This window comes from Peromyscus maniculatus, chromosome 3, assembly GCF_049852395.1.
Source record: "Peromyscus maniculatus bairdii isolate BWxNUB_F1_BW_parent chromosome 3, HU_Pman_BW_mat_3.1, whole genome shotgun sequence".
In the NCBI taxonomy this organism is placed as follows: domain Eukaryota; kingdom Metazoa; phylum Chordata; class Mammalia; order Rodentia; family Cricetidae; genus Peromyscus; species Peromyscus maniculatus.
Window position 1 is genome coordinate 148,227,318 of NC_134854.1, and position 25,794 is coordinate 148,253,111.

Below are 25,794 nucleotides of genomic sequence, written 5' to 3' on the forward strand. Positions count from 1 at the left end.
TCTTAGTTACTGTTAATAGAGCAGTGATAAACATGGATATTCAGGGCCAGACACGGTGGCACATGCCTTTAATTCCAACAGAGGCAAGTGGATTGCTATGAGTTCAAAGCCAGCTTGGTCTACATAGTGAGATCCTGTCTCACAAACCTACGAATATGCATCTGTCTCTGTAGTGTGCTCACTTAGGTTGCTTTGGATATGTACATATGGGTGACAAAATTGAACTGCTTGGTAGTTTGACTTTATTTTTATTGTTTTAGGTTCTCCATACTGATTTCCATAGAGACTATACTAAATTACATTCCTCCCACCAGTATTGTTTGGTTGTTTTGAGGGTGGGTATTCTGACTATGGTGAGATGGGAATCTTAGTGTAGTCAAATAGTGAGCATGCACTTATACTTTCCCCTTGGGACTAAAAGTCAGATTTCCCTAAGAGAGATGCTTAAGCTCAGATCCACAGTCCGAGACTGTGAGATGAGATGATTTGGTCATCCTAACCCAGACAACTTAAACAGATGGCCATCCTCAACTCGGGACATTAACTATAGCCAACCAAGAAAAGATGAAAGAGCAGGGACCAGGCCCCCAACAGATGGGTGGCCTTGCCCATTAATTCATATGAGCATTGGTGTTTCAAGGGTTTCTATTGTCGGGCTACGAAGGGTCCAGCCCTCAGAAGTCCTCCCGCATGTGGATTTTTCCCACACCAGACACTGCCCAGGCCACTAAATCTGGCTGGTTTGCTAGACTGTCTGTCCATGGTGCTGGATTTTGGTGTATTGCTCCAACAGCCAAGTTCTCTAGTGCAGAGGGTCTGTGCCAGAGCTGCAAGACTTTTCTGGTAGGACCTGGGTCTGCTCTAGTGTTGCCCACGAAGTCAGTTAGTCAATAGATTTGCACCGAAAGAACAGGCCCTGAACAGTAAGAATCACAAAATCATTTTAATAACTGGAAGTGGCCATGGAAATAACGTTATAATGTTCAGTCTGAGAGAGAGAGAGAGAGAGAGAGAGAGAGAGAGAGAGAGAGAGAGAGAGAGAGAGAATGAGAATAAAAAGAAATTGGTAAGACTTGGGAAGCCCGGGAGTCCTCTAAGATTATAGAGCTAAAGTGCAGCTCACATTTCTCCAAGAGTGCAGACTCCCACTGTTATGTGGTGAGAGCCAAGGCTAACAGCATCTGTCTCTTCAGGTCTAAAAGCACTTGTCTGTCATAGAGCGCCATAGCTCTTTCTTCCCCTTGACTTGAGATCATCCAGTAGCAGTTACGTTTTCTAAACACCAGTGACTTTAATGGCTCCATAGTGGAAGCTGAGGGTAGGTCTAATGTTGAACAAGGTTTAATTCAACCGAACAAGTCTAAATCCAATCTTCTCTGACTCCCAACTCTAGTCAATCTGAGTGTGTTTTCAAACTCCACATGATTGATATCAACTGTCAGGACAAATCAAACAGACTTTCTTCTATTCACTCCATACTGCAAAGGCTCAGGACACCCCAAAGTATTGTTAGGACATGTGTTAGCACACACAAGGCTGAGCTCTCTGCATCTGCCTTAAGGTCTCTGGATTTCCCAGCCAGTTATGCACGAAGCTTTGATAGTCTCTTTGTAGTTCCTATACAAGTAGATAAAACCATGGTGTTATATTACCTGTTCAAAATTATTCTGAAGACGGGGAGATGGCTCAGAGGGCAAAGCTGTTGCTACGCAGGCATGAGGCTCTGGGTTCAAATCCCCAAACCCCATACAAGGCCCGACATCGTAGTGCACATCTGTAATCCCAGTGCTCCTATGGAAGATGGTAGGCACAGCCAGAATAATCTCCTGAAGTCTACAGACCAGCCAGCCGGCCAGCTGGGTATACAAGGTGCTGAACAAAAGACCCTATTTCAAAAAAGATGGAAGGCAAGGACTGGCAGCATAGGCTGTCCTCTGTACTCCTATGAACATGAACACACACACACACACACACACACACACACACACACACACACACACACGCGTGGTGGAAGCAGGGAGAGGAAGATAGAGAGAAAGATTTAATAAAAGTCTGCTGACAATGAGTGACAGAATTACCCGTAGGGACATATATAGGAGGCATATTTTAGTTCTATGCTTTTGGCAAGAAAATGCAACTGCAGAAACCAGTCATCCTAAGATCACTGCAATGACCTTTGGAGCAGCCAGTGTCAGCACCGGTGAGGATGGTGGGGTCATTGTGCAAACGTGTTTGAAACCCTGATGCAGGTTCTGCAGTACAGAACACCACACAATGCTTCTATCACTGAGTCCAGATGAAGCTGATGAGCTGGTGACTAGGTGATTAAAATGCCTCTCTAGTAACTTCCAGTGGGGTCACTGCAGGGGCAGGCCTGCATCTCAGAGTTAGATATTTGGGGAAACGTTCAAATGAAGTGAAACATGAAGAACGAGGAATTCAGTGGCCACAGAAATCATCTATTTTAGGTTTTTGCTTTGTTTGTTTGTTTGATTGCTTGAGATTGGGTCTTCTTGTATAGCTCCAGCTGGCCAAATAAGTATGTAGCTTAGGCTGGCTTTGAACTCATCACCCCTTTGCCTCCTCCTCCCTCAAAGGAGCATGGGTATTTGAGTCACACAATAGGATATAAAGCTAATGGTTTTGTCGGAATGCCATATTCATGTGGCAAAGCCAGTCTGGCTGGGGAACAGGAGACAGCAGTGGAGGATGGAATGCCAAAAGGGATGTCGGTGGTGAAGGAGGTGCATGGAGAACACTGTCTCCAAGAGAGAGGCTAGAATGAGATCCAGATCCAGAACCTGTTGGTCACAGTGATGTGCATGGAGTCTTCAGGGTGTTGTCTGTGTATGGTTAAGGTGACTGGCTTACGGTGAAGATGAGATGCCTTATTCAAATGTAGGTAATGTCTTGGAAACAGGGCCTGTATGTGATCTAAGTATGTCAAACAGGATTAAGAATTATTGATGGAAATATCTACTTAATGTGGGTCTTATGCTGGGGGGAGGGGGAGAGAGAGGGGAAGGGAGGGGGAGAGAGAGAATATGAATATGGTAGAGGGAGTGAGATAAATACTGTGAGAGTCAGATGCAAATCTTTAGCCCCAGAGCCCAGCTTCATGATTGCTTCTGCATCAGGAAATGAAGTTGACATTGATTTTCTGGCAAAGAGCCTTGGGAACTTGATGGCCCTTTTTATTCTCAGCCATCAGCAATCTCTGAAATATGGTCACATCAAACTGAGGCCTTGGTCTCCGACCCAAGCTTGCCAGAGATGGAGGTCTTAAAAATTGTGGCAAACATTAAGACGTGTCTTTGGCGGGGCCCATTTGCAATCTAGATGGGGCAAACCCAACGTTTCTGGAGACATTCTCGCTTCAGCCTTCAAACTGTTCCAGCAGGGCTGCTTCTTAAACAGTCCCAAGACGTCAGGCACCAGGCGTGGTTAGTGACTATTTGACAAGGTCAAGCAGCCACTGTGCCCTGGAGCCTGAACGGTGTCTCAGTTCCTGGCTCAGCAGGAAGGAAGTAGGGAGTTCAGCGGAGTGGGAACACACATGGGCACCATCACCCCAGCTGGACTCTTTGGAGGTGTTGAACATGCAGAAGCAGGCACCCTCATTTGGCTCCTGCTCGACTTCTCTGCTGGGCATAAGCACTTCCACATTCCCGAGGTCCCGTGCAAAGCCTTTGAAGAGGTGCGTTCCCTGCCAGCCTGTGGCCGCTGCCTTGCATCTGTCTCACGGTGACACCAGAGGTAGTCCAATTTCCCAGGTGTCGGCCTCCTGATCTTTACCAACTGTCGGCCTGACACGGTTCTCATTAGCTCCTAATTGTCTCTACTGTTTTCGTCTGCTAAAAGCCGGTTTCAGAAGGCATTTCTAAAGCAGCTCAGATGGTCTGAAAAGAATCGTGCATAATTGTTTCAGCATTAATATGAAATTTAATTCTAGTGGGGCTATTTAAAATTTTTTTTTTCACACCACTGTTTGGAGTCAAGAAAGGCATTCACTAACTGATTCATTATGGAGCTAACACTTCATCTAAGAAAAGGTTTTTCTCGATGGCGGGTAACCAGGCCCCTCAGTGTTGTGTCGGCTCCCTCCTCCCCTCAGCTAGTCTCTGTTTTCACGGTTGGGGCAGATCTCACAGTCACCGACTACCCTCTAGGTGAGGGTGGAAAGCGGATGGTGACTGCCGAGCTGGGGGTCTCTCTTCTCTATCTACACATTTGATTTGGTTCAGATGTGAGATATGCCCCCATGGATGTGCTTGAATATTTGGTACCTGGCCACTGGTGCTGTTCTGGAAGGTTGTGAAGCTCCTGAGAGGTGGAGCATCCTCGTGGGGAAGTGGGTCACTGAGCTTTGAGGTTGATAGCCCTGCCCCACTTCCTGTCCATTCCCTCCTTACTGATGAAATTAGATGCAAACAAGTTCCTACTGCCATCCTTCCCTCAAGCTGTGAGTCGCAGTGAGACCTTCCTTTCTTTTCTTTTTCTTTTTTTGTTCCTTTTCCTTTTTTTCCGAGATAGGGTTTCTCTGTGTAGTTTTGCGCCTTTCCTGGAACTCACTCTGTAGCCCAGGCTGGCCTTGAACTCACAGAGATCCTCCTGCCTCTGTCTCTCGGGTGCTGGGATTAAAGGTGTGTGCCACCACCGCCTGGCTGAGACCTTCCTCTCTTAAGTGACTTCTGTCAGGTAGTCCATCCCAGTGGTGAGAAAACAAAGCAATAGTCTCAGTTTCTACATCTGTGAAAATGGGAGCTTTTCAAAAAAATCTAACGGTTCATGGAACATATGAATATAGTCCTATAAAAACTGGAAACTCTGCAGGTCACTGCTCCAGCTCTGTCCCACCTCTACCTGAACCTCAGTGCAAACCCAGGCATCTTCCAACCTTATCCCGTTTTTCTATTTCTCTGGCATAGCTGGGATTGTAGAACCTGGAAGTTATGGTTTCATGGGTTTGTCTTATAACAATGAAACATAATTTGAGTTAATGGAAATCTTATTTCTTCAGGTAATGTCCAAATTTAACTCCATCCAGGTAATTTTTACAGAATAGTATTAAGGTAATTTTAAAACTAAAATAAAAAATTGACTTTTTAAAAAAATCTGTTTCACTTGTTATATGGAAGTCTGTCCCAGTTAACATTGTAATTTTGCTCTTGACATCTCAGTATAAAATACATTGGAGTCAACTGAGCATTGCCAGTAATTACTTCTTTTTAAAATTGTGCACCTCTATGCTAGGGATAGAATTCAGTGGAAGAGCCCTTGCCTGGAACACACTGAGGCCTTGGATACCATTCCTAGCCCTGCAGAAAATTTTATGAACTTCTTTCTTAGGAAAATAATTCTGTGTGCACATATCTGTATATGAAAGGAGAAAGCCCCTCTTTATCTCCTAGGAGACACCTCTGTGTCCATTTTTTTTTTTTGTGTGTGTGTGTGTGTGTATGTGGAAGCTTCTAGAAATCACATTTACCTACATTGTCCTATTCAATGCTCACTGTGGCTTCCTTTAACATTGAGTATACTTGCACATCTGTACACATACTTTTCATGCTTGGGCTGGGAGAACAGATGTGCCCCTTCTGTGTCCTCAGCCCTGTGGTAAACATTGTCTTGCTTCCTTTTTCTGAATTAGAATATTGAGGTTCAGAGGCATGATGCACCTGACTCGATGGCAGAGGCACCCCAATTCCACGTGCCCTGTTTAGATAACCCACTTGTCTCATGAGTGAAAGTCTGTCTTTCTTGGAAGACTCAAAAGCAACTCTCAAAAATAATATTAAGTCTTAAGGACAATAAAGGAGACATGGAGGAGGGGTGAGTGTCTCCAGCTGATATGCCTGAAGTTTAATTTTTGCTTCCCTGGGTGGAGGCGCACAGGGCGGGGGGAGTGGTATCACGGCCAACAAATACAGGAAGCTAAGCAGATATGCGAGTTCACAGGGTGTTTTGGCCACTCATGGGAATGTTAGGAAACCATGGCTGCCCTGGGGAGATTGTCACGTGTTGGAAGTCATGAGAGAAGATAGAAAAAGCTCTACTTCCCAGGTCTCAGGGTCTCCTCCATTAGCCAGAATCTCTCCTATCTTGTGCCATTTACCTGATGTAATCCTAGAGAAGGTCGCTGTGTCTGCCAGTGTCTGAGTCCTCTGGTGGTCATCAGCGTCATGGGTCTGGAGCTTGAGTGTTCAGAAACCTTTTCCAGAAGCCAAGAAGACTGGAAAAAGTTGTCTGTGTGCTCTGTCTTAAGTCATAAGTCACCTTCAGCAAAATGAGGAAGAATAATTACTGTATGTCAGCATCTCTAATCCATAAATCCAAACTATGAAACTCATAGGAATGATTTGTATTCATATTACATCACAAGTGGAAAATTGAATACTACAAAACTTTGCTACATGAGTGCCATGATTCAAATGTAGTATATATAACTATATAAACTATGTAAAACTATCTTCAGTCTAAGTGTGAAAGGAGTGTTTGAATTATCAATGAATTTCATGTTTATGTTTCAGTCCCATTCCCCAAGATGCCTTAAATGTAAGCAAGCATTCCCAACTAGGAAGGAATTCTGAAATCTCTAATCCTTCTAGTACCCAGTGTTTCAGGTAAGGGCCACTCAGCCTGCACTGGGTGGGTTCCTGTGATGGAGCAGGCGGTTACTGAAATCTTTAAGTTGATACATAGCAACCTGGGGAAGGAAGGCTTAGGCTAATGTGGATGAGAACACTGGGTGTCAGGACACGGGGGAACTTGCATGAAGACTGCGTTAGTCATCTTTCTGTTACTATAAAAAACACCTGCAATGAGCACTTTATAAAAGGAGGAAAGGTTGGTTTGGGCACTTGACGTTCTTCAGAAGTTTGCTTTGGGCCTGCAGCAAGGAAACACCATGGAAGGAGCCTGGGAGAGAAGAAAAGAAGGAACAAGGGTCTTACAACCTCTTTCACACCCCAGTTGACCCAAAGATTTCCAACTGGTCCCCACTGATTTAAGGTTCCACCACCTTCCAACAGAGCCACACAGGGGTCAAACCTTTAACACCTGGGCCCTTGGAGAACAGGACTTTGGTACTAGAAGTGGCATTTAACCCCTCACTTGTTGTCTGGAAAACACACACTTCCCTCAGTGCTGAGCACTGGATTTTGAAAACAAGACAAGCACCGCAGATCACAACCACAGCAGTTGGAACAATGAGACCCATTAGCCACCTGCCTTTTGAAGATAACTTCTATTCTTAAAGCTAATTGTCTCTTTGTTTAGTGTCTTCTAGTTACTCAGAGAAAACATTTGATAAGCCTGACTTAAGGATCACATTTCAAAAAAAAAGTTATGTAACCCGAACTTACATTGGCATGTAAACAACCAATTATGTATCCAGTGGCACAAGCTTACTGGAATCCGCGCTCTTCAAATGATGAATCACGCTTCATTAGCAGATTGTGAAATCACTTCATTGGGTCACAAACAGCCTGTGGAAGAATGGAACAGAGTAGAATGGAGTGGAGGAACAGACAGGGATAATGCTAGGATAAGCTAGAGCAAGCGATCAATTCATTGCATACGGTAAAGTTTACATTTTGTGTCATATTCATTTCAAGAATATGAGTCCACTCATTAATATTAAATAAGTTTTTTTTTTTTTAAACTGTGGGTCAGAAAGCTCCTTTAGAAAGAGGAACGTTAGACAGCTGCAAAGTGTGTTAAGTCCCTCACCACCCTTTTCTGTGGTGCGGCTTCAGTAGCAAACAACAGAGCCACCCTTTGCTCATCTGCACAGAGCTGTTTTCAGGGTAATCTTTCTGGACATCTCTGTGCAAGCCCCACCACCCCACATCCTCCCTCAGATGAATGTGCCTGTTAGATCCAAAACATGGTCTGGACACCAGGGGAGGGCAAAGTGACAGTCCTAAGAGCTGTAGTAAGTTAGTAGCAGAGTTGGAAGCCGAATTTGATTATGTATGGATTCTTTTCAGCCTGGAAGGGGAGGAGTGTGTGGTGGCTCTCATACCAAGCTCAGTGAACAGCTGTTCCCTCACAGCCAGAGCTAGGAAATGGGAGAAAGGCGCCTTCATTGCAGCTGGAGGGACTGGGTTGCGCCTGGGGAGGAGTGTCCCCATGGCAAGCCTTGGCAGGGGTGGTACCCCTCGGCTAGAAAATTGGAAAGGAGCAGACCCTGTTCTGTATAGAGCAGAAGAATAGACAAATCTAGAAAGGTTTTTCTCCGTTCCTAAGACATCTTACTTACTTGGTTCACATGCTTTCATTCCCCATCTCTCTGTCTCTTTCCCTCTCCCTCCCTTCTCCCCTCCCCCCTCTCTCTTTTTTCCCTACTAGCAAGCTTCCTGTGTAGCTTTCCATGTCCCTATCCTCAGCCAGGGATGGTCTGAATACCTTGGTGCTCTGCTGGGCTGCAGTTAGCTTTGCTTTCCAGCCAGATGTCAACTCAAGCTTGAGACAGCTGCGATCAGCTGTTGGAAGTGGGGGAGCTGGGCAGTGAGGTGGAAGTTCCTGGTCCCTGGCCAAGCCCTAGTGGAAAGATCAGTGTCTGCCATACAGCTTGTCTCTGTCTACTGCTGACTCCATTGCTCTGGCCTGTTCTTTGTGTATACATCGTTTTCCCTATGCTTCAAATGTTCTAGCCTCTCCTTGGAAATTGGAAGTTGTCATATTTGACTGTAGACCTCTTACAGCACTGGTTCCTTCGAGCCAACCCGAGAACTTCCATATGTGAACTCACCCCCAACTTCACCTGCTGATGAGGTGCTCTGAGATAACAGGGAAGAGTCTGGATCCAGCCAGACTTATATCCTCACCTTGCCTCTGTCTCTTCCTTGCCTTGAGTCCCTGACCACATACTTGAACTCCGAGTCCACCAGGTTCCTGCCATGCTATGTGGGATACCTGCATGAGTATGCTGGGAGGATTGCAAGACAAAAGAAGCAGAAAGGTGTTTTCTTTTGCTTAGGGCTGGATACGCACTATGTGTCCTACGTATAACGTCTCTCCCTGGTCGGAGTACTCTGCCTTCCCCAGCAGCCACACACACTACTGGGTGGCCTGATGCCATCCCAACTCTTGCTCTACTTTAGGGGTTGTCTTACTTTCACTGACAAGGCTTGTTGAATTCCCATGGAGGAAATAACTCTACGAATGGTCGTACTGCTAACACCAACCCTTGTCACTTTTCCAGGGTTAGAAAATGAGATATCCCTAGCATTTTGAAGCATATTTGCTTCATTGCAAAATAAGGGTAAAAGGGCAGAGACAGAAAACAAAACTGAGGTCTCTCTGTGGGCCTGAGGAGGCAGGAGCTCACGTTAGATATTGATGTTTAATAAAACACATGGAGAGATCACAAAGATAATTGATGAAAAAGGCTGTTGTTATGTATAACCAACCCCCTCAATTCACCCAACCTTCTTCTTGGGCTGGGTCGCCTTTCTTTTGGCCTCAGTGGTACAGCTGGGAAGCAAGGCTAGCTTTAAAGCTGCTGACTGAGGAGGACCCTGGGGTGACCTGCTGGTGCCCATATCTACATGAGATCCAAGGACTGATGAGGCTTCTGGGGGCTCCTATCAGAATAATTGGGGGGAACATGATGGTCACACAGACCTAAGTTATTCTCATGATCTGTGGGCTCCTCTGGGAACTACATCCTGACACCACAGGAAGCTTTAGGAGGTGCTTGGGAGAGAGCACAGGAAAAACACATCCCCAGGTTGACTTTTGTGGGTGTGGATTTTTTTATTCCATAGATGGTTGTTGGTTGGGTTATGGATTTCCTCTGTCTTCCATTTCCCAACTTTAACCGCCAAGAGCTCATCTGTTGTTCAAATCTTGAGATTTCTCCCATAGAAGTATCTCCTTGCCTTCAATCTTTACTCAACCTACTCTTTTATATTTTCACTTGAACTATTTATTTAGTGCATTTGTGTTCATGTGGTGTGCAGCTGTGTGTGTGTGTGTGTGTGTGTGTGTGTACAGGCACATGTGTGTATGTGGGTGCACATTGTGCACACACTATGGATGCAGAGGTCAACCTCAGGTTGTTCCTCAGGAGCCGTCCATCTCAGTTTTTAGAGATAGAGTCTTTCATTGGGACCTGGGGCTTACCAATTAGGCTAGGCTCATTGACAAACAAGTCCCAGGAATCTGCCTGTCTCTGCCTCTTCAGGACTGGGATGACAACTGCATGCCACCACCCCCATCTTTATTGAACCAAACCTAAGCCCCCATGCTTGTGTAGCAAACACGTTATTAGCTGAGCCATCTCCCTGACCTCTCAGTCTCCACCCATTCTGAACGCTCCATCTTTCTTTGGGCAGGTTCAAGGATTATCGCGAGCCACCATGGGCCCCAAACCCATATGAGTTTTCCAAGCAGTACTGGTCTGTTCTGTCAGCCCGTCTGGCCTTTGTGATCATCTTCCAGGTGAGTTGTTAGGCGATGACTAGATCGTAAGGATGCAGGATGCCCAGGTGAAGACTGTCATAGTGCCCCACCTGCCCTTCATAGCCAGATCTCTTGGTATCTGGGAAGAGAGGATGGGGGGCTTTAATACCTCTCGGGGACACCAAAATCTAAGGGTTCTGAAGTCCTATGTAACAAATGATATCACATTTGCACGTAACCCACCAAAATCCTCTCATATACTTTAGATCATGGCTAGATGACATGATAATTAATGCAATGCAAACTCAACGCGAACAGGTGTTGAACTGTGTTATTTAAGAAATCCTGATGAGCACAAGCCTGTACATGCCCCTGTTGGTGCGATTTTGTTTTCTGTGATTTTTGATTCCCGGTCGGTTCAATCTGAGCACAGAGGGAAATGGACACAGAGGTCCACTTGTGCTCTGTGGCACAGGGAACTTCACATGTGGCTGGCAGCAATGAATGTAAAGCAGGATTCCCCAGAGAGAGCTCCTTTGAATGGGTAGATTTGGCCAAAAGATAATAAAACCCAGAGCAAAGTTATCAGACAGATGTAGAGTAAGTTGCAGAGTGGACATACTTGCCCATTTAAACTGGAGGAGAAGAAAAGAAAATGGGGAACCATTGAAACCAGAGTCTCAGCCCTGGGACAGACAAACAGCACATCCTCTCTGTCAGCCTGAGAAAGGGCTCAAGTTCAGAAACTTTCTTCCTGAGCTCTTGGGTCTCTCCTTTGTTAGCATTGTTTACGGTGGAGACATCTGGTTAGAGGGGCTGGCAGAGTCATCTAACCACCCCTGGAATGAATAGCAAACCCGAGCCCGTGATTCCTATCTTTGACAATAGCCACAGCTCCAATTGCGTCCTCACAGAGATTCTCTGAGCTCCAGGGCCCCCAGTCCCCGCTCGGGCTCCTGTTGATCTTTGAGCAGGGGCCAGAGCACAAAGCCAAATCCCTTTCTCTTCAGTTCCCTTGGCTTTTATATTCCCTGAAGGCAAGTCTCTGGGGGGCTCTAGGGTGTCCTGCCCCTCAGACTCCAGCCTAGGATGTAGAGAAGCCCACCAGCTAGTCTTTCACCTAAAGAAGACGCTATTCTTCCTCTGTAGAGATGGGGTGATATGTTTGAAAACTTGCCTAGACATCCTCCTGCTGCCCCCCACCTGCTCCATCTTCTCACTTGTCCATCTGTCACATGTCACAGGTCCCTCACGTCATTGGCAGTGGGTAGAGGAAAAGTCTAAATAACTGGGAGCCTCTGGAAGCAGTTGTCCCCAAAGTCTTCCCTTCAGCTCCCAGGACTATGATGTATATATAGTTCAAGGGCTGTTACTGCCTTGGTTTTCCAGAGCGGGAAGACCATAAGTGTGTAGTTCCCAGATAGAAAATGATCACAAGTTGAGGAATGTGTTGGATGAATGTGTGGGAAGGATAGACTTGAGAAATGAGCAAGAATCAGAACATCCTGGCTTGTACTGGTCCATGCCAGGCACCATAGCCCGATATTCATTCACCCAGAGGAAAAAAAATGCTCCTAGGAAAGGCTTTCCTAACCTACTGAGATATCCCGGGGATGTGGCTCAGCAGGGACCTCATGCAAGTGTATGTATACAGAAGCCCGGCATCAACCAAAGAGAACTGGAAGCAGAGAGTCCCTGGTAATGGCACCATGAGGAGACTATGAGCCGTAGGTGGGTTGGGCTAAAGCCATATCAGTGAAGACACCTAAGGTCCCTGGTACTGAGGACAGAGAGACAGCTGGGGAGATGAATGGGGCAGCTGTCACAGTAGCAGCTCTACAGAGGCCACTGGGCTTTGTGGTCACTTCCCCGGAGGCTCCAGTAGAGAGCAAGCCTGGGAGTGTTAGGACGAAGGACATGTGAGGACACTCTGTGGATGGTGCGACAGTGCACTACAGGTCCTCCTGAAAGGAAGGCCCACTAGCTAGTTGCCACTTACCACGTCTTGCCATTGCCAGTATTTGACATGTAATAACTTATCAGAACTCACAGCTGCTCCAGGGGTAGGTTGAAGTTGTAGTCATTTTACTAATAGGACACCATTATCAGTAAGGACGCCAAAGGACACATAGGCTCACGGTTAAAGATCACTCAGCCGGTGAGTTGTCTAGCATTCTGTCTGGTTTCTTCTTTTCTCACCAAGTGAGAAGCACTAGGGTGGTCACTATGAAGGGGCCAGGGTGGACTGTGGTGAGCTAGTATCCACCTCTGACCTCAGGTATCATCCTACCAAGCCAAGCCTCACCATTCATATCTCTTCTTTGTTTTGGCAGAACCTAGTGATGTTCCTGAGTGTCCTCGTGGACTGGATGATTCCGGATATCCCCACAGACATCAGTGACCAGATCAAGAAAGAGAAGAGCTTGTTGGTGGACTTCTTCCTGAAGGAGGAGCATGAGAAGGTCAAGCTGGCCGATGAGCCCACCCAGAGGAGCCAGGGTGGCGGAGATCGGAGCAGGAGGAGCCGTGCAGCCAGCTCTGCACCCTCAGGCCGGAGCCAGCCAGGCAGCATAGCATCCTCAGGGTCCCAGCACACCAACGTGTGAGCCCACAGTTGGCAGCGGAAGAGGCAGGCAATGGCGAAACGCATGCGCACACCACGTGTTCCTACAGCTCCTCTTCTGCTGGGATCAGGCCTGCGAGCGTCTCCAAGAGAGAGCCACAGAAAGGAAAATCAAAAAGCATGCAGGAGGGAAGGGAACGATATTGCTTCTCAGAAACTGGAAGTTTAAGTCTCTTTTAAGTCCTCTTTTGAGATGTGTCCTTTCAGAGAGTTGGTACCCCACTGGGGTCTTTCAACCCTAGAGTTCCCTGGGGTCCCTTCTTGTGCTTCACCATCATTTTAGGTGAAAGAAGTATAGTCAGGGCCCCATCCATCCTAGAACCCACTATAACTGATCACTACCCACTTCCAACTGTCACCCTAAAAGAACTTCTTGGAGACACTTGTGACTGGGGCCACTCCAAGGCAGAACAATTGCAAATTAAGGTACAGGACTGATTTCTGTGGCCACTGGACATGATGGTGAGGAGCAAAGGTCCTCTCTGGGCTCATCTGAAGTCCACCTGACAAGGATACTTGGATACAATGCAACCAACCACCTTTTGTGCAAGTTCAGATTTAAAATAAAATAAGTGGAAAGATTCTTTTTTAAAACACATCCCTTGTCTTTGATGCCTTGCTTCCTTTTTGTCTTCTTCCTCCCTTTTCTCTCCTCTCTTCTTTCTTTTCTCTTCGGCTTCTCCCCCTTCTTTTTCCTTCCTCCTCTGTGCCAAGCTTTGTTCTCATAAAGCAGGCAATCAAAGAGAGAAGATTCCTGTCTGACAGTTTGCAGTCTGGGGATAGATGGTGAACCGACAGTTGTGTAGTATTTTAGATAATGATAAATGCAGTGGAGAAATACTAGGTAGAACAAAGTAAACAGGAAGCGCGGGGGCACAGGAAGTGTGGGTGCACTCAGCTTATCCAACGGGGTTGGTCAGAAAGACTATAAACAATGGAAATAAACAGGTGGTGATAACTCTGCTCTTCCTTTGTTAAGGAGCAGTCGAGCCAGGTGAGGGGGTACTAAGGAGAGGAGCAGGGGCTCAATTTCATATTCATTACAGAGTGCCAAGAGGCACATATTAAAATGCTAACACAGACGACTGGTAGCAGCTCTCTAGGGCTCTCTGGGGAGATTTTCGTAAAGAGTTGGATGGAAAGGTCAAGGGTCATTCATCACTGCCAATCATATTTCTTAGCCTCTCCTGCAGCCTGGAGACAATATATAAGACTACCGTTTGCACATAGCTGAAGACCATGCGATTTAAAAAAAAAAAAAAATAGCATCCTGGGCATTAGACAGCCATGAAATAAGGATTGGGGCTCTGTTACAGGCAACATTTTGTTGTTACCTCTTCTCTTCTAGAGAGGGATGAAGGATATCTCTTGTAAGATGCATGTTCTAGTAAGGAGATCTTCATTCCTGCAGGGAAAGCTCATCAGTTCTTTTATCCAAGTAACTACTGGTTCACCCATTCTATTTCTGAGTACCTGCTTAGTATGTAAAGGCACTTGGGAAATGTCATCCAGTAAAAGACCCCCCGCCCCCCATTGAGCCTATGGTCACAGTAGGGCAAAGAGACAACCAGCAAACAGACAGGTAACCTTGCCTTTGTTATGACAAAAGAGGAGAGTCAAGTAAGGGGAAGGGTTAGAGGTGGCAGCAGAGGGGATGGTGGGGGGGGGGCTCCACTTTCCCCATCCTACAGGTGGGCATTTGCTTTCCTCTTCAACCTTACAGCATCCTGCTACCCAATGGGGTATAGACTTCTGCAGTGACCTAGGTGAGCATCCTCAGCATCAGATCTGAAAGAGATACGCGGGAGGTCTACAGAGCGCATAAAAGGGCAAGCTAATCTGAAGCTATGCAGATTCCACTGTGGAAAGACTGAAAGTTACCTTCTGTTAAACCACCAGGGCATGAGGGATTTAATGATTCACCCACATCCTGGGCTCAAATGGAGCATGCTTGTCACCAGACAGACCACCCAGTGCCTATGCTTTATCCCAGTAGCAACGGGGAATGTTGTTAGGGTACCTAAGAAGGGGAACTTTCTAGAACACTTTCTAGAGCTCTCTCTTGGGTGGGGAGAGGGTGGCAGAGCAAACAGAACAAAACATAAAAACAAAACAAACATTAAAATTTCTTCTCTGAGCTTTTGAGAAACATTCCCCACCTCCATGGTTGCGTAAGGAAAACATTGTGGACAAAACTCTGAAATAATGAAGGAAGAAAAAGAAAATAATACTGCTCATTCTCTTATTCCCCCTTTTCCAGATACAGAATATCTTTATGTAAGTTTGTGTTCCTACAATATAGACAGACCATTGAATTGATTTGAAATAATGTTTAATTTTTAAAATTGTGTGTTCAATGATCAAGATTTATTTTTATTTGTGTGTGTGTGTGTGTGTGTGTGTATGTGTGCTGTGTCAGTGCAGTGCCAGTGGAGTCCAGAAGAGGGAGTTGGAGCCCCTGTAGCTGGAGTGACAGGCAGTTGTGAGACATCCCATGTGGGTACTGAGAACCAAACTTAGGTTCTTTGCAAGAAGAGTATATGTTCTTAACCCCTGAGCCATCTCTCCAGTTCTGGAAGAAGATTTAGAAAATGCAAAAGAAAAGAAAAGAAAAAAACAGTTCAATCCACCTCAGCATTTATCTCCAAGATCATTTGCATCCGGCTTATGTTTTCTTTCTTTCCTCACTCAGCTATGACTTAGCACACACTGTCTAAAGAAGAAGTTACACACTTAGGTAGGGACTGTAATGAGGAAGGGTTTGGTGGTAAATGGTACCTGCTACTTAGCTATCACCAAGCTTTCCTCATGGAGAACAGAAAGAAATGCAACCGGGTGGCTGAGTGGTATGAATCATTTCAATGATCATTTTTGTTTTCCTTTCTCGTGTGTGTGTGTGTGTGTGTGTGTGTGTGTGTGTGTGTGTGTGTGTTTACACGGGGTTTTACTATGTAGCCCCAGCTGAGCTTGAACTCCCGAGATCCACCAATCTCTACTCTTGAGAGTGCTGGGATTAAAGGTGTGCATCATCACACCTGGTGGCATTTTCTCTATGTAAACAAACAAACAAACAAACAAACAAATAAATAAATAAGAAGTGTACTAAATAGAAGCAAAGCCTTCATGCTGTCCCTTTTCACAGTCCTTCAAGACTGATTACTCCATTTGTGGGAATGAAATTATGTTTTCAACAAGGCTGTCAAGGATCCAGAAACTCTTTGCTAAGTTCCTGTCTCAAAATAGTGGCCAGTGGCCATGATTTTGTCATATTTAAGTTTGCATTTCTGTGAGATAAATAGAAGACTTTCTGTTGTAAATCCTGCCAACACAACCTTCTAATCTTATAAATGCATTAGCCATTGGTTACAAACTATGAGAGAGAGAGAGAGAGAGAGAGAGAGAGAGAGAGAGAGAGAGAGAGAGAGAGAGAGAGAGAGAATATGATCTTAAATAGCAGTTGGAGATGCCACTGGTCTGTGGGAGGCATTTCTGGAAGTGAGAATTAGATGGCGAAACCAAAGGATCAAATTTGTCTTACAGTGTCTTTGAAATCTATAAACAAGCAAAGTTTAGGGTTAAGAAAGAATTAGGAGAGGCTGGAGAGATGGTTCAGCAGTTAAGAGCACTTGTTGCTCTTGCAAAAGATCCTGGTTTGGTTCCCAGCACAACCATTTGTAACCAGTGCTGGGACATATGATGTCTTCTTCTGGCCTCCTTGGGCACTGCATGTATGTAGTACACATACATACATGTAGGCAAAACACTTCTGTCCATAAAAAAATGAATCTTTTTTTTAAAGAATAAGAAAATTATAGCATTTTTATATTGGCATATTCATTCTTCATTCACTAGTAGGCCAGGGTATACGTGTAGGTTAAATTTACATAAGGTAAAGTTAAAGATGCCACCACATTCCTTTAGTTCTGGTGCTTATGGCTCCATCTGGTGATGGTCACAATTCAGACCCTCTCAGAACTGTGGGAAGTACAAGAAAGTTTATTGGGCCAAGATCATGCCCTTGCTTTGGACTAGCCTACACCCAGGGATAGGCACAGCAGGGCTCGGTTTCATCCTGTCTCTGTCCAGGCTCACCCTTGAGGGTTCCTCCAGCTCCTGAGCTCCCTGTACTGGTGGGTGGCTGAGGTCCCCCTTAGTACTTACTGTAGCCCAGGTCTCCCTTCTACTCAATTCCACTGTCCTGCGTCCCATCCCGTCGTTCCCCCCCTGCCCCCCGCCCCATTGTTCTGGAGCCTGTTCTCTGTTAAGCTTCCAGCCCTTCATCTTTGGGGCTGCTTTCCAGAGAACCTGACCTAAGTCACAGGGTATGTGAGTGGTATTTCCTCAGCAGACGCATTTCTGGACTGCTTTCGTGTTGGAACGATGGCTTGGCTGGATTTGCCATTTTCAGGTCACCATCTTCTCCTTCAAAACATCGTGTCTATGGCAATTAATCCACGTTCTTCCAGGGTTTCGGAGGAACGGCCTCTGGAGCTGGCTTGGTGGAGATTCCTTTTCAAGTCCATTATTTCTACTGCTTTGGTGCATGTGAGACTTTAAAATTGATTCTCACAATTCCAAAACCTCACTAGGATGTGTCTCTATGTGAGTGTCTTTCATTTAACGTGCCCGGAATACGAAGACCTGAGTATTCAATTTTTCATCTATGGAGAGTGTTCATCCAGGTTGACAGCGAGTTCCAATAACATGCATTTCGACTGCTTTGAAAACTTCCGGGAACCACTGAAGTTCTAGATTGATTCTCTAGGGTGTAATCTTCATGCCCACCACCTGTTTTTTAATATGATAGGGCTCTATCCTAGCCCCCTCCAATCCAGTGTTAGGTCCTTCCTAGAAGACCATGATGCCCTTTTCTCCGTCCCCTTCCCCTGACTCAGTCAGTTCTTACCTTCGATGCTTTCTCTAAGTCCCATCTAAACACTTGCTTATACAAAGGAAGAGAACGTGACTTCCCTAGTCACCCGTGGCCCTGGTGTCCTGCATTGCCTGTGCCAGTGGTTCCTCAACTTTACCAACAGCATGTGTTTCCAAGACATGTTGCTCATCTAACAAGCCAAGGGGTGGGACTGGGTAAGCCCTGATACCCACTTCTGTCCTGACATGCACAATTCTAGGTTCCCTGTAGCATGGGGCATATGAAAGGTGCGGCTCATTGCTGATGACTCAGTCTTACCTTCCACCTTCCCATTTGACTCATCTTTTCGACATGGACCTGGCCATCTGCGACCCACATGGCCCTTGCCTGCAAGTTCCACTCTTGCACCTACCCACTCTAATAGCTAAATCTCTCAGCTACAGCAGAGGGCGCCAGAGAGCAGACCCCGCCCTTCATGCAGAGCCCACATTCTGAAGACAGCAGATGTAGCCTCAGCAGGCAGCCCTATTTGCACATCTGGCTGGTCTCCTGCCCACCTCCTCTTCTTTCCTTTTCTTGTTCATCAGGGCAGTGAATGGCAGTGCCACCAGGGAGGAACCCTTGCAGAAGTGGGCTGGAAGACACTGTGGAACTGACTTATTCATGATTTGGACGGCTGCTCCCTCCAGAAAGGAAGAACAAGGCAACATCCAGGTGGAAATTCAAAGAGACAGTTCTTGTCAGTTCAGAAACCTTCCGCTTGATGGCCCTGGCTTCCTCTCACTTCCTGTTAGTCTGATGGAGAGGCACAGAGGACAGAGGCTTCTGAGCCAGCTTGTCTTGCTCAATTAGGGCAATGAAGCCCTGGGTCCTAAGGGAGAAAGACAGTCTTTCGACATGGATCCCACACCAGAACCTGCTCCTAGTTTGCCCCCAGCATGAGGGACTCTGCTTGGCCTGAATCAGCTCTGCAGAGAGCACATGTCAACTTCTATCAGGAACCACATTTGCCTGGTTTGAGGGAGGCTGCTGGCTGAGAAGCAGATGAGGCCCCTCACATAGGCCTCTCCATTCCTTTCCCAGGGCCTCACTCTTGCTACATTCTTACTCTCTTCACTTCCTGTCACATCATCTCCATGTTTGGTTTCCTTAACTGCCGACACCTGGCTTCACTCTACCCACCCGTCTCCTCAGATTCTCTTGTACTTGCCTCCATTTGTTGCCTGCCGTCTTGAACAAGGCAGGGCTTCCTTTCATCTGTCTCCCCAGGGGCCCCTGGTTTCTCCTTGACTCTCCTCCTGGATGTCTTTTGGTATCCATAGGCAGTGCTGGGCTTCTGGTATGAAGCATCTTCTGAAGACGCTTGTGCATGGAGTGGTTGCTCCCAAGCTGGTGGCACTATTTTGGAAGGCTCTTGACACTTCAGGAGGTTGGAGTCTGCCTACTTTGAGAAGCAGGTCACTTGAGTCTATTATCCATGACTCCTTTCCATTGTCCTCACTGCTTCCTGTCTACCTTGATGTACACAGCTGTCTTCCACCACATACTCCCACTGCCCAAGCACATGAGCACAGCTGCCAATAGACTGAGCCCTCTGAAGCCATGAACCGAGATAAATACTCTCACACTTGAATGGTAACACCAAGGGGACTTAACATAGGTTGTGGACATAAAGCTCCTTTCCTCACACATTGTATCAAAAGGAAGTCGCTGAAGTCCCCCTCGGTACGGTGGGACCTGGAGATTTTACAGCCTTGGGCACCTAAGAAAAGTAGCCAAATAAAATACAACCAGGTACAAAAGTCAATTTCCGTGGAGCATGGCAATAGAAATCACAACAAAACACAAAATTTAGACTAGTGTTACAAACCTCACAGACTGTAGCTAGTCCCTTCACTTTTCATCAGCTGACTCATACATCTTTATAATACTTGAAAATATTCTCCTTCACGTCTTTGGCTGTCTGCCCTTTGCCTTCTCAGAGCAATGCTGTCGTGAGGAAGACAGAGGTAACACAAGTCTCAACAACAATTTTTTTTCTTATTTCTGACTAAAATACTCGTCAAAAAGTTTCTTTCAGCTGAGTCCTTTCATAGGAGTCTTGAGAATGTCATCAAATTTGGGGAAACTGTTGCCATTCTACAGTGTTGCTAAGATTTGAAAGAACTTTCCTTCCTCTTTGCAAAGTGCCTCTCTACTCTTTCGATTTTACTCATAGTACTGGGAGCCCTTGGGGGACTCCCTGAGGCTAACCTGCATCAGTAATCACTAGATAGAACCTGAGAGGCTCAGCAAATGACTTCACTCACAGCTGCAAAGACCTCCCGTTGGACTCAGATGGTGGCCTCCTTTATTGGGCAGAAGCTACCTGCCTTGGACTTGATGCTTAGGCCTTATGTACTCTGCTGGAGGCCAGTGGAGAACTCCAGTGACAGGGAAAAACACATGGAATAATCACCACCCATAGAGCACTCCACAGGCGTCATCTTCTGGGATAAGAACTAAACATCTGTCACCTTGTTTGATCTTCACAGATTCCTATGAAAGGTTTTGCCCTGTCTCATTTTTTCCAGGATAGTTCACGTCATTAACTTGGATGTCGAGCCCTTTTTCCTATTAATCTCTTTCTCACTCACATAGTTCAAGAGAGATCCATCAAGAGGCCATTCATAGCTCCCTCCCCAGGCCTCACCTGTTGTATATGTCTTACTGTGCATAAGAGGGTTTTCTGAAGACATTCTCTAAGCCGTTGGCACACACAAAGCATTACAGAAGAGTCCTCTGTCGCTCTGGGTAAATGCAACATGGAAGGCAGCTGCCCATTCTATAGAAATGATCAACAGATTGTTGATCACAAGGCCATGAGCCACACTCAGGCTCTATGGTCATACTAGTGCAGGGATTTTCCAAAGGGTTCCCAGTACTGTAATCATAATATGAAGAATAGGAGCCAAAAGACTTGCAAAGATGAAGGAAAATTCTTTCAAATTTTAGAAACATGACCTTTTTTGCCAGATGAGTAGAACCTCAGAGGGTTCTTGGACAAACCTAGCTGTTTATCTAGAAACTCCTAGAACTTTCTATTAAGTCATTCTTTCCAGTTAGGACTCCCCTTCCAAGGGAGGATGTCCTCTCCTATGAGAAACATTAGTTTGGAGTTGGGGTATATTCCTTTCCTCCCAGCAAGCAGGCCTCAAATCAAGATGATCCTGAGAGGTGGTGCCTCCTCTACAGAAAGGGAAATCTCCTGTGTCATCCCCCATGAAAATAGAGCTTTATTGGTTGGCAGAAATTGTGGTAGCAGAGAATTCCATGCCCGGGCAGGTAAAGAAACCAAGGCTGTCTGTTGTTGTTTGTTTTTTTGTTTTTGTGAGGGGCCCACCACACAGTTCCCAAATAAATCACACAAAAAGCTTATTCTTAATTATAAATTCCTGGCCTTAGCTTGGCTTGTTTCTTGCCAGCTTGCTGTGGAATGTCATTCTGTATGCTGTGAATATATGTTGTTCTGATTGGTTGATAAATAAAGCTGGCAAATGGTGAGGCAGAATAAGGTTAAGTGGGATATTCCAACTAGAGAGAGAGGAAGGAGAAAGACAGAGCTAAGAGACACTGCTAGACGCCACCAAAAGAAGTAAGATGTAAACTACCAGTAAGCCACAAGCCACATGGCAAAGTATAGATGAATAGAAATGGGTTAATTTAAGATGTAAGAGTTAGCTAGTGAGAGGTCTGAGCCATTAGGCCTTATATTTTGAAAATAATATATGCCTCTGTGTGTTTATTTGGGTCTGAGAAGCTGCAGAACTGGGCAGGACTCAGAAAAACTTCCAGCTACATCAGCTTTTCCTAACTTTAAATTATCGGGGATACATTTTGCCTCTGGGCTTTTACCTTTTTCTTACTTCTGTAGCCTTACTTTATTTCTTACTCTATGTCTGGCTGTGTGGCTGTGTGGCTGATCCCTGATGTTCTCCTCCTTTTCTTGTTCATTCTTCTTCCCAAATTTCTCCTTCTACTTATTCTCTCTGCCTGCCAGCCCTGCCTATTCTTTCTCCTGCCTTGCCATTGGCCATTCAGTTCTTTATTAGACCATCAGGTGTTTTAGACAGGCACAGTAATGTAACTTCACAGAGTTAAACAAATACAACATAAACTAAAGTAACACACCTTAAAATAATATTCTACAGCAGCTGTCTGTGCTCCAGTGTCCAATGTGAGTAAACAACAGAACTAGACATCAGACTTCAGTTGACCCTAGCCTGAAGTCTGTGCACCTCACTACTCACTGGAGAGAGAGAGAGAGAGAGAGAGAGAGAGAGAGAGAGAGAGAGAGAGAGAGAGAGAGAGAGAGAAGAGAGAGAGAGAGAGAGGAGAGAGAGAGAGAGAGAGAGAGAGAGAGAGAGAGAGAGAGAGAGAGAGAACAAGCAAGCACATGTACATCTCCAGAATCTTCATGGGGACAGTTGTGAATTTGATGATGAATGTTATAGACAATAAAAGCTGTTACAGGTTCACAGCAAGAACCCTGAGACACAGTTACCCTTCTGGTGAGCTTTATTAGGAGTGCTAAAGCTCAAGTCTACAAGCAGTCATCACAAGGCTCTGAAGTGGGAGGGCATTAACAGAGGGACTGGTACTGTATCTATCAGGATGGGGGTCCTGAAGGGAGAGAATCTTCAGTTCTGGGCTATTAAAGGCGTTAGGCCTTTGTACTGCAGATAGAGCAAAGAGATCCTGAAGGGCAATGGACACCACAGTACCATCAGACAAAAGGGGTTTCTGGCTCATACAGGTTTCAGAGGCATTGGAGGAAAGTTCTGTTTGACTTAGCCTATGCTGGAAGTCAGAAACCATTGGTAAAATTAAGTTATAATTCAGGGTCGTCTCACAGCTGCAAGGTGGAGGGAGAGAATTCAGCTTTTTGTGAGGGTTTTGAGTCTACAGGAGCACTCTGTAGGCAGCTTTGAGAGAAGAACACTGCAGGGGGTGTGGCCTGATTTGCGGGAGAAAGGAGCTAGCTGGGCCATGATCTAACAATGAAAACATTTTCCAGGCTGGAGCCAGGCTGAGCTGGACATCAGTCCCTCTTGTCTCACTGAAGCATGGTCCATCTCTTCTGTGAGCTGCTTTTGCTATCTGGAGGATGGTTACCTCCCTTGCCTCTTCCACAGGTCTTTTCTTGGTAAGCCACAGAGCACTTGACTGGTACTGTAACCAGGACACACAGAGCTCAGAGAAGGAACAGGAATGTTATCATCAATTAGAAATATGTCTCCTATAAGCACCACAAATAGAGATGATTATGGTTATTGATAATCCTCAAGTGTAATCGGCCCTCTCCCAAGAACATGGTGAGTCTGCAAGGAAACAGAGCCTTGGCATGCTGGAATGACCTCTGCAGAGGGCTGTAGCTAGAGTTTTCCTGCCTGGCCCACGGTCAGGACAAATCTCTCTCACCCGCCAGTCCCACAGCCGCTCAGACCCAACCAAGTAAACAGACAGAGACTTATATTGCTTACAAACTGTATGGCCATGGCAGGCTTCTTGCTAACTGTTCTTATATCTTAAATTAACCCATTTCTATAAATCTATACCTTGCCACATGACTCATAGCTTACCAGTATCTTATATGTTGGTACTCATGGTGGCAGCTGGCAGTGTCTCTCTGCCTCAGCCTTCCATTTCCCAGAATTCTCTTCTCTGCTTGTCCTGCCTATACTTCCTGCCTGGCTACTGGCCAATTAGCATTTTATTTATACAAAGCAATATCCACAGCAGAGGGCAGGCTTTGTCTGGTTCATATTCTTGACATCACTGCATTTGCTCATTTCCAGTTTGGAACTGGGCTTCCAGATGACTAAGTGATAAAGGAATAGCTCAAATGCATTGCTGTGCCCAGGGCTTATAGAAGAGCTACAATCTTCTCTGGCCCCACATGTCTGTTAACAATCTTTGGCTTTTGAAACAAATGTCTTGCCTTGATGTCTAGGAAGTATGCCGTGGTTTCTTGAATACATTGCCCTGACTCCATTAAATACATATCAAGTGATGACCATGTATACATTGCAGACACTAGACCATGAGTTTCAGAAAGAACATTAAACTAATTTTTCATGGTTTTTGTGGTTTCCTTGAGTGGCTCCTTATAAATAGGATAGACTCATGATCTGAAATGATTCATCATCAAGATGAAAATCCCTGCCGAGGAGAGCTGGCTTTTCTCTTGATCTCTGAATGATTTCTGCGTAGCAGTGTGACATATCTAGACTCCACAGTGATGGCTCTGGCGTACTGGTTGCTAGAGATGTCACATGGAAGCAATTACTGTCCAAGTTACCAAGTCAGAAGACGCCAATGGAAGTTTAGAGGGTTGTCAACACAGATAAAGTGTCTTGGCTTTCTCACAAAGTGTCTTCTATCTATGAGTGAAGATCTGTAGGCTCAATTCTATTACCAAGAAGGTCATAATCAAAGGATCAGATCATAATGAAGAATGCCCACTCCAAAGACAACTTGTATTTGAAAATAAATAATGTAGACATTTCTTTGCCTGGTGGAAGTTTTGTCAGGGGAGTAGTTTGGAAAGCAACGTCAAATAAAAGTATGTAATTTAAAAGCAGAAGTTTGTGGATGTTAGCTTTTAAGCCTTTGATAGGCATGCTGTAATGTCTATAACCACAGAGGTTTGGTATAGAATAAAGTATCATGGGGGATCTATCAAGGAAGGTGAAATAGAATATATAGTTAGAGAGAAGCTAGATGGAGGGGACTGGATTGGAAGTACTAAGTGGGGAGGGAGAGGGAAAAGAGTGTAAGGGGGGATATGGGGGGAACTGACACCAAGAACCGCTTGAAGGGTCTATGGAGCCACTAAATAATTAGGGAAACAATGTTTCAACTAAGCATCTTTTACCACCAAGTGAAACTTCCAATGCCAGTGCCAGGAATGGATTATATCTAATTGAGTTGTTGGCCAAAGGGGCCCTATGGAAATGCCCAAACAACTCAGGCTATTGCCAAGACTATTGGTTGCTCTCCACAAAATGATAGTAAGGCCCTTTTATAATTCATTAGACACAGAGAAGTCAAACTGGTGCCTAACTCGAGCCTTCTCCCCACTGACCAGTGTTCATGGTATGGGAGGGTGCTCTGCACACTGCTAGAGGAGAAAGGTAAATATCTACCTAGCTACAAACCCTGTGATCTGCAATGATGGCCTGCTTGTATGATACGCTGATGCAATAGTGGAACAAATGTGAGGGTGACCAATCCAATCTGATTGGAGAATTTAAAGTCCACTCTATAAGATGGAACCCTTGTCTGACACTGCTTAGGTGGCCAAGAACCTGAAACTCGATAGACCAAGAGCCTAGGGAAAAGCCAAATAAGTAATGCTCTGCTAAAGGAACAGAGCAATAAAATGACTCCTAATGACATTCTGCTATACCCATAGAAAAGTGTTTCACTCGACCATCATCAGAGAGAGAAGCTTCCTCTTGCAGTACATGGGAAATAATACAGACCCACAACTGGACAGTGTGCTGAGTGTGAGAGACCTTGGAACCCTCAGTACAAAAAGGATGTCTTCATCAAAGCCCTCCCCTCAGGGCTCAGAGATTTATGTGGAAGAGGGGGCAGACAGATTGTAAGAGCCAGAAAGGATGGATGACACTAAGGAAACTCCAGGTACAGAAGGATTGATGCAAATATGATCTCACAGAGGCTGTGGCAGCATGCGCAGGGCCTGCACAGGTTCAAGCTAGATGGAGTCTAGCACTGATAGGGGAACTGGAAACAAGTCCCCATCCCTCACCAAGACACCATCTCCAATTGACAAACTCTTGCAAACAAAAACAAGTTTTCTCCAATGGAGTTTCACTGGGTA

At 45.5% G+C, this 25,794-nt stretch overlaps 1 protein-coding gene across 2 annotated transcripts in view; it reads left to right on the forward strand.

The window, feature by feature from the left end:
- Positions 1–13,630, forward strand: part of Ano2 (anoctamin 2) — a 343,664-nt gene extending 330,034 nt beyond the window's left edge. Inside the window, exons 24-25 of one of the 2 annotated variants that reach the window (XM_016006375.2) lie at positions 10,344–10,449; positions 12,744–13,623. In XM_016006375.2, coding sequence (XP_015861861.1) covers positions 10,344–10,449; positions 12,744–13,016 — 379 coding nt within the window. In that variant the 3' untranslated portion in view covers positions 13,017–13,623. Of the gene's footprint in view, positions 1–10,343; positions 10,450–12,743 lie in introns of both variants that reach the window. The other variant, XM_016006378.3, reaches the window with a different exon arrangement.
- Positions 13,631–25,794: the final 12,164 nt, after the last annotated feature.